At 40.3% G+C, this 19,113-nt stretch overlaps 1 protein-coding gene across 2 annotated transcripts; it reads right to left on the bottom strand.

Moving 5' to 3' along the window:
- Positions 1–2,690: 2,690 nt before the first annotated feature.
- fam204a (family with sequence similarity 204 member A) lies at positions 2,691–18,581 on the bottom strand. 2 transcript variants are annotated; one of them, XM_029521858.1, is made up of 7 exons: positions 18,273–18,581; positions 17,512–17,596; positions 17,238–17,268; positions 16,695–16,800; positions 15,035–15,124; positions 3,733–3,842; positions 2,691–3,649 (listed from the first exon to the last, which is right to left on the bottom strand). In XM_029521858.1, exons 1-7 carry the CDS (start codon positions 18,453–18,455, stop codon positions 3,598–3,600), a joined length of 657 nt encoding a protein of 218 aa, XP_029377718.1. In that variant the 5' UTR covers positions 18,456–18,581; the 3' UTR covers positions 2,691–3,597. The 2 variants fall into 2 exon arrangements, with proteins under 2 accessions (XP_029377718.1, XP_029377719.1); XM_029521859.1 differs by having other exon boundaries at positions 16,695–16,797.
- Between the last annotated feature and the right edge of the window lie 532 nt (positions 18,582–19,113).

The raw sequence follows: 19,113 nt of genomic DNA, 5'->3' as shown, positions 1-19,113 counted from the left end.
CATTAAAGTCATTTGCTCAGTGTAAATCCCCCCCGGCTGCTCGGGATCATGCTGCGTCCGTTCTGAAGATACAAAGGAAGTCGGTGAGGTCAGCGTGTGGAGAAACAAACCCGGACGGTTTCAGCAGGTTCGACAGAGAAAGCGTGTTTATACATCACGACCGGAGGCTGATTGTTAAATATAGACTAAAATAAAAGCTTTAACGCCTTCATATATCTTCATGCAGCTTAACCTGGTTGTGAGCGAGCCTCTTTTACTGAGTCGGTGCTGCTCAAGATGTCAATTACCTCTGTTGGGACTGTTAAATGGTTCCATAAAGAAAAATGAAATATTCATTAACTTGGTTAATAATTCATTCAGATAAAATGCAGCATGTGGGTTGCAGAGTGGAGATGACTGTGTAATGAGTGCATGCTCAGCATATTTGTGCGTTGGAATGTTTTTATTTCACGATAGCAGAAGAAGAAATTTAATTGAAAGTTCATGTTAATTTTTTTTGTTCCATAAGTTATGCTGAATGATAAAATAGATGCTTTCCGAGCAGTTTCTGACTAAGAAACAATTAAGAGGGTGTATAAGTAACCCAGTGTGCTTTTTAATTATGGAGGAAGTGCATTTAAACAGACTTTATCAAACTGTAAATGTTAGCTTGACCTAATTCCCACAGTTTGAGGAAACTACTTAAAGCACTTTGTACTTTGCTGCCTGAAAATTGGAACCTTAACGTCCAACTTATCATCCGACTGAAACCCGGAGAATGAAACATTATATTCAAAATTTCATAAGAAGTTTTGCCATTAATGAAAATATCCAGTTGCTGCTCCAGATGTCACATCAGAAGTCTCCCGGCCCGGCCGTCCAGAAACAGCAGCGAGCTGCCTCAGTTAACAGTTCACAGCGGAGCGTTCCCACACGGCCTCTGCGCCGTGTAAACACTGTCAGGCTAATTTCCTCACACCACAGAGGTTCATTTTGGCTTTCAGACGAATCAATTCTTTCTCTAATTATCAATTGCGACACCCATAATCACTCCAAGACTGTGGCGCTGAATAAATGGCATGTCTTTTGTGTTATAATTCTGTGCATCTTGACAAACATGACCCGTTAAACAACCCTGTGGCCTTTTTCAAGAGCGATGATTGCACTAATTAAAACTGCAAAACATCCGAGCGGGCGGCAGACGTGCCAGAATTAAACAGGTCATTAAATCAGCCGAGGAATCCACGCCGGCTGTGTGACTGTGAGCAGGAAGGGATAAACACACCTCCTGTGCAGGAATGTGTCAAAACCTACTGGAGATTCTCACCAACTGCGGAAGCCCTGAGGAACACGCAAAATATTATATGTACTAAATATTGTTGTTCTTCGCTGAAACATTCCGTCTCCAAAATTGTTGCGATTTCTTAAACCTTGTTTTATTCATACAAACATTTGTTTTCCGGAAGAATGTCGCTTGTCACTTGAACGCTTGTTGAACGTTTTTCCTTGAACTTGTTTTTATGATGTCTTTTAACCGGGAACGACATGGCGGCCTGAACCTGAACGACACAAAAACAAAGATGTTTCTCTGAGCTGCTGTCGAGGTGATTTGAACATCAGCACTTTATCGGCTGAATCTGGGAGATCTGTCCTCGCAGTTAATCCTCTTCCAGTCAGCGATAGCAGCGAGTGATAGCGCCGATGTCTTGTTACCACCAACGTATGTTCCCTTTCATACAACAGCAGCTCTCTGACCATTTAATGGGATTGTTGTTGTGTTGGTTTTTTTTCCCCGGCTTCGCACAACAAACACTTCTCCTAGAAGTGGTTCGACACGCGCCCAAGGAGTTTGTCTCCGCGTCGCACAACAAATCATCCCAGGTCAGGGGCTAAGACTGGCCTGCAGTCACAGACTACTGAAAACAGCTCCTCCACACGACGACAGGGGAAAGTGGATTTTCCAGTTTAAAGGCAGAATCGTCTCTGCTCAGGGCATTATCCTGTGTTCAAAGAGATTAATTAAGTGAGATGCTATTGATACGGTGCAGCGCTGCTCTCGGATCAGCGGCGGTCACGTTCACTGACAAAAACCTGCTTTATAAAACGGCTACATGGCTTTTACAGATGGAGAACGCTTCCTCCTGCATGTCCTCCTTCCTCTTTTGAGCCTTTCACTGAGATGATGAATGTGATCCAGGAACGGCTCGAACCTGCATCCATCACGTCTCTGTAAATACAACAATTACATCATGACTTCGTCCCGCACAAGTTTTCCAAAAACTTTCAAAGGCCGCCAAAAAATCCCGCCTGCTTTTGTCCCATTAATGAAGCATCTCTGATGTTTCCTCACTCCTCGGTCAAGATATATTTTTCATAGCAGCCATCAAAGTGAAGAAATCCCCGTGTCGTACTTTGATGAGCTTAACAAAGTTTGAACTCGCATCTCATTACAGATATAATTAAAAGCTTAATTAGCACCAATTCTCACCAACTGACAGCACAAAGTCACGTGACTCCTTTTAATGTGAAATGACACAGGAAGCCTGACTTTTGTCTTTGCGTCTTCAGCTCAGGTGATCGTGTGCATCATCCTAATTGCCTCCAAACTTTTATTGCTGATGCTTTGTTCATTTTCCACCGACACAGCAGAGCAGCAGAATGTTGCTCCTCACCAGCGGACAAAGTGCCCAAATATGTGCAATGCAAACAACTGAGGTGGATTAATTTTAATTCTCATTACCTGGAAGCAAAGCAATCATTTTCTATGATTGAAAAAAATATAAGCAAGCATTATGAATAAAAAAGTAATTATCATTTTTGTGGCCTTTTTTTTGCATGCTGTTTGCAATTAACACTTGCTGAAATCTGAAGGAGCGCTGCAGCGGCACCGAGCAGCCGTGGAGGCAAACGCTGCAGATCAAAGAAGATCAAAGCGACGGCGAGAGGAATCGACGGTTTCTAAGACGAGTTTACAGATGCTGGAGAGAAGCTCATCACACAATGAGAGGCGAGTGGAGGCTTGTGAGGAACAGCGTGTGCCTCTTGTTCGGGCAGAGAAACAATAGCATTTCTTGCAGCATGGGTGAGAGCCAGCATAAAGCCTCTGTTTCATGTCTCACACCCCCCCAAACTTCCAGTTTGCGACTGATCACAACAGTTTACAGCAGCCAAATTTCATTTTCTACTCCCAAATCCTATCGCACATTATCCTGTACATTGCATTAGGGCCTTAATCTTCCCTTTCTCTTGCCCAGAAGAAGAAAGGAGCGCCTTCATGATTAACCCACTTTACAGCAATAAATAAATGCATCATCCAGTAATGTACACCAGATTTAATTTGAAGGGGGGGGGGGAGGCCAGAACGCTCAAATCACTGAAATGTAATGAAAAATAACACAAAGCAGACACCAATGGGCGCCTTAGGAATTAATTTGAATGCTCCATCATTTTTACTCTCTTGTAGTATCTGGATTGGTTTTTTTTTTCCCGAGCCAACTGTGTGACTTTCCCCATCTCACACTCTGCTGGTGTGAAATCTACAGCAGAAAAATATACAGAGAGAATAAAGAGAAACAGAATCAGTCCGCCTAAAATAAAAAAAGCAGTATACGGTCTTTGTCACATGTAGCCCATGTTGCTTTTGGTTTCCCATCGTTTTTTCGCTTCAAATCTGCAACACAAGAAAAAAAAAATGGAATGAACGAATGAATACACGAATCAACTGTACATGAACTCCAACAGATGCCGCCGTACCCCCAGACTATCTCATTCTTCCTCTTCTGCGCTGCCCTCAGAGCTTCCGCTTCCTGTTTGCGTTGCACAAAGTCACGGCAATCAGCGGCTTGTGCAATTTTCACAGCCAGCTGTTTGGAGGCAGACAGAGAAGAGAACCATTAGAAGAGAGAAAGCAGCTCTTTGACTGACAGCACGTCTGAAATCTGCCCCTGACACCAGGCCGATCGGGCAAAACGCACAATCATCTGACGTCAAACATGGTGCAACCACACAAAAATATAAAACCATCAATAAAAACATAGGACACACGTTTGAAGAGCATCTTTACGAGAAAACATGTTGGTCCGATCATTTACACTCATCAATAACAACACCGATGAAGGTGATCTTTAACTGTAGTACTACGAGAAGCTACAGCCAATAAACTGGAGACAACATTACTGTGCTAAATTAAAGGTGGACAGACGAAGCAGCAACATACGATGTTCTGCTTTTATTTTATCCTCTTCCTAATGCTATTATTATTATTATGTATAACGAAATTTGTTCTTTGTTAAAATCTAATTTCCTGCTTCTGAAACAGACGTCAGCGCTGAAACAATGATCCCATTAATCGTTGAGTCCATCAGCAGAAAACAATCGTTAAAATTTGTTATCGAGTCGTAAATGTGCAAAAAATTCCAATAAATCCATCTTTGATTCCATTTTGTGAAGATTTCTTTTCTCTGAATGTCTGAAGGCGTCGCCTGGAAAAACATGTTGGTTTGATTATTTTCACTCATCAGTTGAAGTATTGATGGAGAGGCTCCATCTCTAACAGTGACCACATCTGCAATTCCAAAAATCCTTCGGATGTATTTAGCCATTTTCCGTGTTTATCTGGTTGTTTCTTGTCCTCTTTTAAAATTCAAATGCAAATGAACAAGTGAATAAATAAAAGAAGAGGAACGATGTTCAGTTGTTTTGCGACTTGCAGAGATTGCAGTGGCATATTTCTTTTTTATTTTTTGCTCGTCACCAGTGTGGAAGTGTTTGGAGTTCTGCAGGCAGCCCCTGAAATCACAAGTGAAGAGAATGACCGTGACTGCAAGAGGCAAACATTCAAATCCCAGGGAAGACATGTGTGTATTGTGAAGCAGAATAATCCCAATAACCCCAGTCACACAGAGGCAACGGGGAAACAAAGGGAAAAATCCTGCCTCCTCTGTCACTCCTGAGATAGGTTTATTATTCAAGCAAAGGCAAACTTTGATAAACAACTTGGAACAATTTCACCAAACCTTTGGGTAATTCTCTGTAATATTCAGAGTACAATCAGGGGGGAAAGGAAGTCTTAAGGTAATGAAGAAATGTGCCACCACTGCGCCACTTCAAAAAAAAAAAAAGAAAAAAAAGGACCTGCTGGAAAAAAAAATGTTTCAATTATAATTAAGTGGGATAAACTTTATTAGAAAGACTGAAACTAAAATATCTCCTAATGCATGCTGGGATTAAGCAGGTCAGAGCGAGCAGGCAGGAAAAATTAAACTCTAAAGGCTTTTTATCACCATATTTCAGGAACCAAGGGTGTAAAATGTTCTAATTTGGGATACATTAAAAGCCATAAAGGTCTTTCAAAAAGATTAATGGTACTTTGCTTGGATTTAAGATAAGGGCTTCAGCTGGCTGCAAGTACTGGGCTCCGGCAGGGCCCTCAAGGCATTCATCTATACAGTCACTGGAAGATTTGTGAAAGCGTCTGCATAACCTGAAGCGTGCATACGATGACAGTTCTCCAGTTCTTTGCTATTTTATAGCTTTTAAAATTCCTCAAATCGTGTTTTCTCCTCTTAAAGAGAGTTAGAACAGGTGAGTGCTGCAGATTTGCGGGCAGATAAAACACCACCGGGGTGTTTCCCCTGCTCCTCGCTGGAGTGGTGTAGGTGCTAAATGCTTCGGAGTGGCTCCGATTCACGCTGAGATTATAAACCAGACGTTTATTCAATTGTTGACAAATCCGAGAACAGCTCCGGCTCTCTGTGTTTGTGGGAAGGTTGGGGGGGGGGGGGACGTCGCTGGCTCATTTTGGGAGCAAATCAAATGAAACTGCATGATGCTAAATGGTTTCATTTGGAGATTTACAGCCAGAGATTTTCCCTTTTTTCCTACACGAGGATTACCCACATTAACCTGTTCTCCTGTGGGGTTGCATTTGAAATGCAAAAGGTCTTGAAAACCGCCTTTCCAAACATTCCAGGAGCAAAATTAAAACCCACTTCCCTGCTCCTCATTCCCCCTTCTTTTAAATTCACAACATAGCCTTTACTATATTAAAACATTAAAGGTCTTTAATTTTTTTTTTTTTTTTTATCAGTTTAGTCTACAATCCCTGATGGTCTTTACTGGGGCTCAACATTAATGTCAACCAAGTTACCTAGGAGACAGAACAGATCAAAGAGACAAAAAACCCCTCAAATGTCTGATTAATCAAGCCTGCAAACAGCTTATTTCTTTTAGCCTGCATGCAAGTATGAAAATGAGATTCCGAGAGCAGTACATTGTGCAGATTTGTTCATTCTTATCTGAACAAAGCCAGCGGCAGCTTATTTCATGGATCACTGGCACTGTCAGCGCTGTGGCGCCGAGCAGGTGACGGCTCCTCTTTCTGTGGCGAGAACAAAATTAGCAAAAAGTCGGCACAAATTAGCCTCTCATATTTTCAGTAATATGACATTATTTTTCATTTACTTTTTTGATCCACTTTTCAGGATTCCCCCCCCCCCCTCCCCTTCCCTTGTGTGCATCTTAGTGCCAAATCCTTTCACATCAGAGGCTGCTGAAAAATAAGAATGAAACTACAAAGCTGGAATAAAGGCAGGAGACAGGAAACCTCCTGCATTCTTTGTTTATGTGGGTCCTAATCGGCAGTTCTTCCCACTCCACCACATATTAATATACAATTAAGTGTCCATCACGGGTGTGTTTCTGTGCCTCTCTCTTTTGTGGCCTGTGCACAGCCCTGTTAAAAACAAGGTTTATTCAGAGGATTAATACTCTGACCTTTGGAAGATTTGAAGGCTAAAAAAAAAAAAAAAATCATCGTGCACATTGTTGGCACAGCAGCAGCAGCAGCTTAAGGCCACTAGGAGGGTTAGGTAAATAGTACCGTTTTCTGTTCATTCTCGTTTGGGTCGTCATGGAGATGCAAGTGGAGACCCAAAAACGGGACCTCACTACAAAAAAAAGAAAAAAGAAAAATGAGCATTACTGCTGCGTAAGAAGACAAACCAAGTCTATCTTCGCAGTTTCACACAGTTTTCATTTGAGTGTCTGTTCTCTTGCATCAGTTCTGAGGTGTTTGATAAATGAAAGACGCTTTAGGAAGTCTTTTCTGAGCAGCCCAGGGTTCACAGAAACACTGTGGCAATTAAACAGTCGGTGGAAAAAGACAATAGCTGAATGAAAGATGAGAAAAATACGTCTCTGTGTGGATAAAGTGTTAAAGCTCCTATTAACAATATGAAATAAATGATGGCTTTAAGAAAAGAAATGGCCTTAAACCCATTCATAAATTTCCTATCCAGGAAGCCTCTTCCAATTAAAACCTGTGAGAGGTGGATTAACAAGGGCTATATGGCTTTGCCTCGCTAAATCACCTCCCCAAGCTGCTCTGCTGAATTTGACGTGTAAACGATTAATGACCAGCCTAATTCCCTTATCACACTACCTTAATGCCTAAATAATGTGGCCTTAGTCAACTTTGGAAAAGCAGGGCCATATAAGAAAGGAATGAATATCAGATTAGGCAGCTTGTGTGTTATTTCAGCGTAATTTCACCGAGCTGAGGCGGAGGGGGGAAGAAAAATGTGTTTCAGCCACACAGGGAAGGTCAAAGGATCAAGAGGTCAATCAATACCACCCGGATCGCATTAACAAGGAAGGAGTACAAAGTTTCATTCACTCCGTCTGTTTGGAAATGAAGTAATAGAATGATGTCAACACAGAAAATCACAGCTTCAAAATCAACCAAGAGATTCGTTCTTCATCTTTAACTAACAATTCTTTTTAATACTAATACTGATTTACATACTGCTTAAAAGAATCCCACTTTGTCCGACCAATGATTCAAAAGATTTTCAGGTTAGCATCGTAGAAAAGGGAAGAAAAGCAGGATCTCAATGGTCAAGGACATTTTAATGGCGCTAAAAGAATCTTCTATAGAGTGAATATGGTATCTGATTTTCACAGAAACAGTAAATGATGATGTTATAATAATATATGTGGTGAGGAGAGAGTGACCTTAAAGTCTGAATCATTCGTACTGATGAATCAGCAGCTCGGACTGGAGTTCCTTTAACACAACATTATTTCTGTTTTCTTCATTTGTTGTCCGGTCTGTGAAGTGTCAACAGATATGGAGCTGAAAAGCAGATTCTCCCTTAGAAGGCCTGGACCTACTGGATTTGGTATCCTGGGTCAAATCAATAACAAGGGATCAGACTTGTGACAGTTTGGTAATAGTTGCTGACTGATAAACTGATAAATTAACAAACAAAACAACTTACTACTTAATTAACTGAGTTTCTATTTAAATATATAGATATATATGATACATACATACACAGTTTATATATGTTTATATATGTGTAACAGCTATTTATAGATATAAAACAATCAAAAGTAAGATCACTGTTTTATAACCTGTTAAAACATTAACAGCTGTCATTACGGTATTTGACAGTATTTGGTACGGTGGGATCTTCCCGGACTGTTGCAGCTAAAGTTTTTGAGTCTTTTATTGGGGCGGCCTCAAAAGAGTGTGTTGTAATCTTGCCTGCACTTTGACAAACAGAATTACATGGCGAGCTAAGAGGAAGTGACTCCGGGGAAGACGCAGAAGAACAGCCACGTCTCCATTCTCTCTTCTAGTAATCTGATGCTAGATACACGTGACATGTCATCTTTAGGGAGTAGACAAAAAAATCTCTGAAAGTTCGCCTGCTTTGTGCACATTCCATTATCTTGCCTCTTCTGACTAGGGTAGGCTTATTAGCAAAGCTTTGAACTCACACTTACAATAATACGCCATCAACAGTTTTATAAGCTAATTAGAAAAAACAGTTTAATTAATGAGTGACTGGCAATAAAATGGCAATCATGAAAAAAGAAACCGAGGGTGCTAAGCTTCCACTACCACCAATTAAGGCCTAATTACAAACAAATTATATATGTGTTTTGCTGTGGGCTTTAATTTAAAAAAATGGCTTTAATTAAAAGAGAAAACATAGTAATTAATTAAACAGCACACAAATCTACATTGAAAAGTATGCTTTGTCTATCAAGTAATTAATGAAATACAATAATCCAAATGAGATTCCCAGGCATTTGATAAAAGCTTAGTACCCATTTCAAAATCCATTTCAAAATTAATGGGCGAAAATTTAATGTGACTCATCCGGAGATACAATAAAAGTTCATTCAGTGATAAATTGCTTACGCTGAAGGAAAAATGAACAAAGAGGAGAGTTTCCCTAAACTCTCAGCGAGGTGGCCTGAAGGTGGGAGGCTGGCAGGGAAGAGCTTCCCCCTCTGATGTGGGGCGGGGAAAGTCAGAATCTGATAAAGCTCACTTTTCACAAAAGTGCTCTTCATGAATTTTTTGATTACAAACAGGAGGCATGGCGGGGAGGAAGGTGGCGAGAAGAAAAAAGGTGTTAAATAACATAAATATCATGAAACACTCTTAGTTCAGCTCTTTGTTTCAACTAAGCCACCATGTCTCCTCCGACAAAATGCTGCACCACCTTTGTTTCACAGCATTTAAGCGAGGCTTTCCAAAGGGTAGATTTCAAGGACAGAGGGACTTTTCCTTTCAGCTGCTGCTTCTATTGAAATGGGAGCTGGGACGTGATGAGGGATGTCATAACCATCTGTACGTTCAAATTGCTCAAGTCAGCACAAACTCACCTGTGTAATTATTGCAAATAAAGTTGTGTAACTACAGAAAGGAGCTGCTATTAAACTATAAACAGAGTCTGTTGAAAAGGTCGGGGGGTCACCGGTCAAAACCAGGCTGGATGACGTCAACCCTAAAAACCCGGCAATTTAGAAATGTGATTCAATACAATAAAACAATACTCTCTCACCTACAATGAGCAGGAACACAGTGAAGGGTGAAATAAGGAAAAATAAAATCATGCTAATGAAGGACAACAGATCACACTGTCTGTTTTTAACGGATTGGACTGCTGCTGCAGTTTATGGAACTGGACTCTGCGTCTTTAACGTGAGGCCGAAGCTGAAGAGCCTGCTGATCATCAGGGAACGACTGCTGGCTGTCAAAAGAAGTCAGATGGCATTGAAGTTTATGGGAAAATGTCCCTACTCTTCCTCAGTAAACGTTTTCCTGATCAGTGCTCCACTTAGAGGAAGGAGGTAAGCAGCTTCAAAACATCAGCTCATAATTAGATGATTCATTCATATAAACTACTTCGATGAAAAGAATCATTAATTCTGTTGCAGCCAATGACTTACAACAACTTTTAAAAACCTTTCGTCATAACTTTAATTAACGATCTCAATGAGTGACTTGGCTATGAAAGGGACAACACCAGTACTGCAGAAGTGTAAAAACGGCTGGTAGTTCAGATCTGAGCTCTGCTGATCCTTCCTGCTGACTCAATCTACTGCGTACGGGCGGTTCAGGACAGACCAACAGCCGTACAACTTCTTTTTATGTTTCATATTCGCCAGCTCCTGGAAGTCATGAAATGGACTCGACACCAGCTATTGTGTCGGACTACAGAGAGTTTCTGTTTTGAAGTGGTAATGCTACTCTAATAGCTGTGATGAGTGCTATAAGGGAACCGTAAGCTCTAACGTGGCGTGACGGTCTTTTGTGGTGAAATATATCCACTTACTGTATATGAAGTACAGCTTTTGACAATTAAATAAAAAACCTCAGTGGCTCTGTTGTACAAGGAGAAAAAAGAAAAAGGGAGTAATTATTTATTTTAAGGCCGGTGTTGAAAGAAATCCGAGAGGCTGGATTAGTGTGGAAAAGATAGCTCAGTACAGCAGCTCAGTGTAAAACACAAAAAGCTGCTTTTTCTGACTGCTGACTTGATTTTTATCTTTCTCAGTTATGGTATGAAAACATGAATCAAAACCTCTCTCTCTTAATGACATGTGGAAGATGACTGCATTAAACGGTGAATTAGAAATACCAGTTCAGTTTAATGAAATCATAATGTACCTTCAAGTCTTTCTATTCACTAAATCCTTTTATCTAGTGAAGTGAATTCGTGGTTTAAGCATTTGATAATCCAGTATTTGGTTGGTCTAAATTGAACCTGAGTATTGTGATGGTTTGTTTATTCATTATGTAGACATTAACGATATCATATCAGAACAAGAGCTGTCACATGTGGAGCACCACAGGGATCAATCTGAGGATCTTTACTTTTCCCAGCAAATCGTGCAAATCATATGTTGAGCCATTTCTTTAGTCACAGAGTCTCTGTTTCTCTCCAGTGTCCTAAAATCAATGATCGAACCTGCAATAACAATTGTATTGAAGACTGGAAAAATATCCCTCCTCCTCCCTGATTTATTAGCTCAGTAAATGTTTCCCTGATGAGCTTATGGTCTCAGTCTCTAGTTTCAAGTCTTAAGTACAACATGATGTTTGTTTCTTATGAATGATGAAGGAAAATGGACCATAAAGCAGCATCTACAGATGCCAGACGACCTGCTCAGGGTGGACCAATGTCAACAGAGATAGGCTCGAGCTGTCAGAAAAAATTCTGTTCAATTTTACGGACGTGGATTAATGTCAAATATGAGGGCACATGTTTGGTACTTTTGCTACTGCTAAGTAAATGATCTCTGTACTTGTCTTATGTATCATTTAGAATAAAATACAACCAAACTCGCACTTTAAAAAATTCCCCTCGTAAGTCTAACTTACAGTGAAGACAACATTAGAACAGCCATCAGCTTTTGGTGCTCTGGCTCATTTACTGAGAACAGCTACAAAATCAATCTGTCAAATATGAGCTGCTGGATGTTATCAAGGTTCCTGACAGGCTTTGAGCCATTTAAACAGTATGTGTCGGTCAATTAATGTTATGCTAATTACAGAATTAATTACCTCATATGCAACTTGCAGCAGTGAAATAATGTACAATAATCAAAGGATGGAGACCCGGTCTTTTTAACTGGAGGACTTCACATTTTATCCACTGAACTACAAGGACTACTGGGATGGAAGGAGCTTTTTATTATTTCGTGTCTTCGAAGACTTTTGAAAAGATATCTAAACATGCTCTGGAGGATCAACAGACGTCTTTATGAGAAAAGAAACCCTATCTGCACAGTTTAAAGGAATACATTAAGCAGCTTTGTCTAAGCAGTGTAATAATATTTTGTTACCTAAAAGGGGATGTGATTTCTTTGCACCATCTTCGGGGGCGTTCATGCTTTCACTCAAAAAAATAGAAACTAAAAAATAAAATAAAAACGGATGATGTCTACATGAATTCATCTAAAACAAAGACTAACAGCCTTGGGAAATATTGAGAAACTGCAATGAAAAAAAAAAAAGAAATAAAAACTAAATAAATAAATAAATACACGCAACCTGCAATATCCGAGCCGCGGGTCTCAGAAGTTTGACAGATGAAAGAGCACACATCTTAGAATTTGTAAGGAGCCTTCAAAACAGGTTTTTACCAAATTGTTTTAATGTTCAGATTAAAAAGAAGAAAGTAGAGCAAACGGAAATCATTAATTGATTTGGGGGAGCTCGAAACAGCAGAAACAAACATTTTTGTCCTATAAAAAGGAGGATTCTGACAGCGAGCACTCTATCTCCCCTCCCTTTGCCTTTGCTTGGAGGAGATAAAGTGGGAAACCATAAGATTGAGGATGAAAATACACTGCAACATTGTCATCCAACGTATACCAGCGTTTTCTTTACAAAACAATGCCTAGAGGGACAAACAGGGCTCTTTAGTTCTTCACAGCTGTCGGAATGCTTTTGCATTTTTTGCAAAGAAAACCTGTTCCCATTCTTCCGCTGAAAAGCCTGCCACAATCATGTCTTGGTGTTATGACCGTAAACAAATTAAACATCTAAGCCATTCCGTACCAAATGAGCCACTCAATTATAACCTTGAAATTGATTCTGGCCACAGCGGGGATTATTGATCCTCTAAATGTTTGTCACCGTGCTCCTGTCAAAAGTGAACAGCAGCGCTGTAAACAAACATGTTGGTCTTAATGCTATCTGCCTTACAGACGGCATCATTTAAGATATATCATAATCCCTTCACCATTCCTGTCCTTCAAACTTTATGGCTTTTGGCTGCCACTTCATATTTCCTATATATTCAGCGCTGCCGTTCTTTGTATTCAAAAGTTAACACCATACAACTTTACGTCGCGGAGGGTTCAGGGATTTCAAAATGGTCAATTCACTATCCTCGTGCAATGAAGTTATCACTCCTAAACAATGGGTTGCGGCTGCCAGACTGCTGTCACGTCCCATCATGGTTCTGGCACGACGCTAGGCGGGTGCCAGAGAGGCGAGAACCTCGGCTCAGGCTAAAACCAATCCACCAGCGCTCTAAGAGGCTTTATGAAAGTACAGCGCAGGTGCCACTCACAAGAGCTTTCATTTAACTCCCCCATATTTGACCACTTTGCGAGCAGTTAAGGTGGGAATATGGAGGAGCTGTAATGCTGCGCACTGATGTCTATTACACACTGGAGTTACCAGGGACACACGTGTAATGTCACTGTACTCTTTAACATAGAAGATTGATTTTGAAGCGAGTTATTCGTTCAAGGAGGTGAAAGTCTGATGAAAATGTAAAATTTGAGGAGCAGAATTCAAACACACATCCTGTTTACAGCCATAAAGTCAGATAATCAGCGTTTCCTGTTATTTCTGCTTTACGGCTGCAGGGCTCAGCATCTTCAACTCCAACTGATCTTCATTTTTTGTCATAGACATGGTCAATGACATCAAAACAAAACAAACAAAAATTGAACTAATTTCAAAAATCTGATTTTCATTAAATGAAGAAATAAATAACAGCAGAAAGTACGAAACCAGCATACATACAAGAGAAAGCGACTCCTAAGATGGGTTTCAACGCCCAATCACAGCTCTGAAATGTCCAAAACATGGCTGTGAGCAGTTGCCAAGCAACCAGTGGAAACTTCAGTTTGGCACCTCACCCTGCAGAAAACGCCATTTTGTAATTTTTAGACCTTAAACAGCTAAAACAGGCAAGATATCAAGATTCCAAACGAAGCTAAGCTAAGCTAAGTGGCTGCTGGTTCAGAGTGGGAGCTCTGCTCTCATCTGACTCTGACACAAAGCAAACAAATTAGATTTCCTCAAATCCTGAACTATTGTTTTAATTCCCGTTTTAGAATCTGGTTCATTTTTGGAAAAATTCACCAGTGCTTTGAATATTCTAAAGCTCTGATTCACACCTCAGTCTGCCAAACGAGGCTCGTGGGTATTGTAGTATTGCGAGCTGTCTGCTGTGCCAAAATGACAACAAAACTTAATTTCTGGGAAAGTAATTTTCAATAATTGGCGGTGTCCAATAACAAACTAGCGGAGGGTCAGGACATTATATGTTCCCATGTTGAGGAAAATTGAGGTTATCATTAAAAGAAAATATTGAAATTCAGAGCAGAGGAAAATATTTCCTCAACCCTCTTTGCAACTCTTTTGCAATCCACAAGCAACAATGAAATCTGAGCCCACAGTGTGTTACATGTTTGTGTTGCTGCTATTATTAAATGAAAAAAGCTTATGGGACGCTGTAAGCAACATGCATCAAGAAACAAAGAAGTTTAACTTTGATGCTCAAAGTATGGCAATTCCCCCAGTGGAGAAGTAACACCTCAGCTGTATGTCTTTTTAACCACAATTATATGTGTGTGTGGGCTACATTTTATGCTAAATTAGTTTCAAACCACTGCCAAGGCGGTTAGTTACAAAACTTCAGGCACTGCATTTAGGGACATGTACACTTCAAAGGTATGAAACTCTTACCTGGAGAATGATTTAACAGTTGGCTTGAAAGCAATGTACCCTTCATTAAAAAGCAGAGCCAAAAGTCCTTTAGACACTGCAGCACTTCAAAACTAAGGGGAGGGCTTTCCATTAACTCAATGGAAAAAGGCTGCAGGACTGAATGGTGGGTGTCTGCGTGTGTTTTTGTTCCTCCATGTCTTTGCAGCAGAAATGGCCATGGATCCATTAGCCTGATTTGTCACAGCAGGAGCACCCCAAAGATCTCTTATCAGCACAACGTACCTCTCGAGTGGCGAGTCTGTCGCTCATCTCCTCTGCCTTTGCAATGTCCCCTTCAGCTACGGCCCTCTCTATGCTCTTTTCTAGGCCGGACTGCAGAAGAGGAGAAAAAAATTCAGATTTTTTTTTTTTTTTTTTTTTGGGGAAATAGGGGTAGAGAGAGAGAAAAAAAAATCAAAGAGTAACTTCAAAAGTCCCCAGGGCCTTATTTTTAATATGATTGCCATTACTACAAATATGTAGATTTCCCTTCACAAATGAAAACATTTTTGATTGGATATTAGTGGGAAATCTTAGAAATGCTACAGGAGATTACCAAACATAAATGTGACTCTTTAATTACACATTTCCATTACAGGCCTAAGCAGAGGGGAGGGTGTGGAGAAGCCCCTGGTTACTGATGGTGAGGCAGTTCTGCTGTGATGAGCCTATCTGAGGAAGTGGAGCGACAGATTTCTTCATCCCCCAAAATTTCATCATGCTAAAAAAAAAAAAAAAACCATACTGCAAAGAGTCTGTAATTATTAATGTCCTCTGATGTATTGTTTGAAGACCTTAATTCAACTGTAAACTGCAGGGCCAGGACGATCAGGCTTTAAAAAAATGCAGAATTAGGAAAACTATTTTCTCTGTAACTCTTGGTCACTTGGTGTTAATTTTTATTATTTTGCTGATGATTTGCAGCTGACACTGATACAGCCTGACTGCTGATCCCAATTATCAACTATCTGTATCTCATAAACACACTCAAACTGACAGGCCATCGTCATTTCTATTGTGAAATGTGTTTTAAGGTCACTAAGGAAACACAGTAAGCAGATGAATTAATTATGTCTGACTGCTATAACAGCTTTTTCCCTCAGAAGACTGTGTGAAAGACACATAAAAAAAGACATTAATGACAAGGAACTGCATTTGAGGGATGAAGGAGCCCCTCATTATGTTGATGTGACAAGTTCTGTTTCATTCAGCTTGTTAATCATTTCTTTTATCCTTTCATAGTTGCCCTATTTAAAATGAGAGTAAAATCAGCAAAAACTCAATTTTATGCTGCTCTGAGATAAATTAAGTACAAAATACTCCAAAATAATCATTAAAAGGATTTCAAATTGAAATGCAAACCGTTCCCATTGACTGGGTCAGCTATAATGTCCATCAGGCTTGCAAATATTTTTGCTTCATTTGGCAATTTACAAGCCTTTGCATAAAATATCAATTAATTTGACTGGAGGAAGACTTCATTTTGATTTTCTCTGTTATATATGAAGCTGAAGCACGTGGCCAACTGCTATCTAAGCATTAATTTAATTGTAGCTGCAATCACAGCCGCTATGTCAGGTACTCTGACACTCTCTTCTTTAGATTTTCATTATTTTCTCACAGAGCTAAACCTACATCTCCCTTTAATCTCAGTCCTACAAGAAAAGGAGATTCATCCTAATCTTATCACTAAATGTAGCCAAACATAATCCTTATTATTATTCTCTTCAGTGTCAGGCTGAGTTACCACACAGATTCTTCTAATCCATATGTCATATCACATAAAACAAAGAGAGCCTACGGTGTAACAGAAACATAAAGGATGTGAAGGTGTTACTAACAGCTACGACAGACACAGTATTAAACCTTAGCAGATAAGTTGGAGGGTAGAGGTCTTTGTTACCTTCGGAGGGGGTTTGGAGCATGCAGGGGGATCAAATCGATCATTTACACCAAAATACTGCTTAAGCTCATCCCAGTGCTTCTGTCGTTCCTCCTGACACTCTCTGCTGACGGAGAAAATGTGTGTAAGTGTGTTAATGTTCATTACACGTACACCAGCACTGTCATAAGTGAGACTGTATTCACCGTTTCTACTCAGCATTCAGACTTTTTGTGGGTCTTGCTTGTGCCACATTTCAACCTCAACACATTAAAAATCTGATGTTACACTGGATGAAAGCCAGAACTTGCCAGCACATTGTCAATTTTATGAATAATTACTAAAGATCGATGTGTTTCTCATATTTATAATCCAATTTACAACACAGTGTGGACAAACACATTTTATTTTATTCTAACAGTATGTGTTAGACACACACATGTGCAGTTGATAATCCAGGTGAATTTTTCAGATTCCAAACAGTTTGATGCACTGCAGTGTTGGTGTGAAAGTCTGACATGATCATTTACAGCTGTTGAACAGGACATTGAAACATTTTGGTACCTTGACTCTGCTGGTTCCTCGCTGTCTGTTCCTGTTGAAAGACATCAGAGACATGGTTAAATGTTATTTGGATTGTTTCATACAAATCAGCATGAGCTAAACAAACATCTTGAAGTATAATGAGCCAACAAATTGTACTAACTATGAAGGATGGTGGTGTATAGCTATAAAGTGGTTTCATGTGAGTTTTTTTTCCTTGTCATTTGTCACAAAGTTTTGCTCAGTGAACAGGGAAACACATCACAGTATAAAATTCATTCTATAAAACACTGACCTTTCTTGTGTCGTCTTCTTTTTCTTCTTCTGGGGATTTTCATTGCCTTCATTTCTTCATTCTTCTTTCGCAAATCCTGGAATTTCTGAATAACACAGACATGCTGTATTTAACCAAAACACCCCAACACTTGATCCCCATGAGCTCTGATACACAAAGAATTGAATGGTTTATTAAAAAAGCTTTTATTAGTCAGGCTGATGGCGGGCTGGGGGCTGAACTGAATCAGTAAATGTTGTAGCACAGCAGGAAGACCACAGGTAGCTTCCTCCACAGACTGTATGCTAAGATCCCAGAAGCTCATCCACCTGACGACAACAACGACAGCAAGGACAGCAACAACAACGACTACAACAACAACAACAACAACAACAACAACAGCAGCAACAGCAACAGCAGCAACAACAACAACAACAGCAGCAGCAACAGCAGCAGCAACAACAACAACAACGACAGCAAAAGCAAAAACAACAACAACAACAACAACGACGACAGCAACAACAACGACTACAACAACAACGGCAGCAACAACAACAACAACAACAGTAGCAACAGCAACAGCAACAGCAGCAACAACAACAACAACAACAGCAGCAGCAACAGCAACAGCAGCAACAACAACAACAACAACAACAACAACAACAACAACAGCAGCAACAGCAGCAGCAACAACAACAACAACAACAACAACAACAACGACGACGACAGCAAAAACAACAACAACAACAACAGCAATAATAACAATAACAACGACAACATACTTGCCACATTTCCTGGGATATGCCCGTCGGGGGGTCACTGTTTGGCTGCGCCTCCATCACTGAGCTCTCCAACTTCTCCTCCTCCGTCTTCTCCTTCCTCTCCTCTCCATTATCATCCTCCTCCTCGTCTCCCGAGCTCAGGTCGTCTTCGGTTAAACCTTTAGGCAGAAGCCCGTTGTACATTCCGAGTCGGTACTTTACAAAAGGATTGTAATATGATATACAGATGTATTTTTTCACAAAACGGTTAGAAATCTGTAAAAATTTTAGATTTTCGCCGCAGTTGTTGCAGTTGGTTCTCAGTTCCGGGTAAACACCGTGACGTTACTCGGAGCAAAGCACCGATTGGCTGAGCGAGAGGCGGTTGACCGCATGAACCAATCAGGACAGCTCTAACAAAAAAATACCCGGCACGGGAAAGTAAAACGCTCTCCTATTGGCTGTTTTTTGGATTACCAGCTGTAGCAGCTGTTTGGTTTGGTTTTGTTTTGTTTAGCTAGCGGAGATAAAACTTTTTATGAAAACGGTTTTTATGATCAGTTTTCAGCTCAGAACAGATTAAACGAGCCTCAGCAGGGAAGTAAAGTGAACTCCAGAGCAGGCTGCCGGTGAACATTTCTAATTGAGGTGAGCCGGGCTGCTGACAGGTCTGTGAATTAGCAAGAATCATTCAAATGTTAACCTGTATTTGAGGCGAGATAAGCTTCCTTCTATGACCAATGGTTCCCAATTTGCTCAAAGAGCTTCGGGCATTACATTATTATCAGAATGATTAGCATGCAAATCTTGTATCGCCCTTGGCACTGGCACAGGCACATCTACCCTTAAATTGCTCTTTCAC

The sequence above is a fragment of the Echeneis naucrates genome, chromosome 15 (genome assembly GCF_900963305.1).
Source record: "Echeneis naucrates chromosome 15, fEcheNa1.1, whole genome shotgun sequence".
NCBI lineage: Eukaryota > Metazoa > Chordata > Actinopteri > Carangiformes > Echeneidae > Echeneis > Echeneis naucrates.
Note: the sequence above shows the minus strand (reverse complement) of the source record. Positions and strands in the feature narration are given on the sequence as shown.

Coding starts and splice junctions, on each gene's coding strand:
- fam204a (XM_029521858.1), bottom strand. CDS start 18,455: ATGTACAACGGGCTTCTGCCTAAAGGTTTAACCGAAGACGACCTGAGC. Junction 17,269..17,511: donor AAGAAGACGACACAAGAAAG/GTCAGTGTTTTA, acceptor GTCTTTCAACAG/GAACAGACAGCGAGGAACCA. Junction 3,843..15,034: donor ACAGACTCGCCACTCGAGAG/GTACGTTGTGCT, acceptor GCCTCCAAACAG/CTGGCTGTGAAAATTGCACA.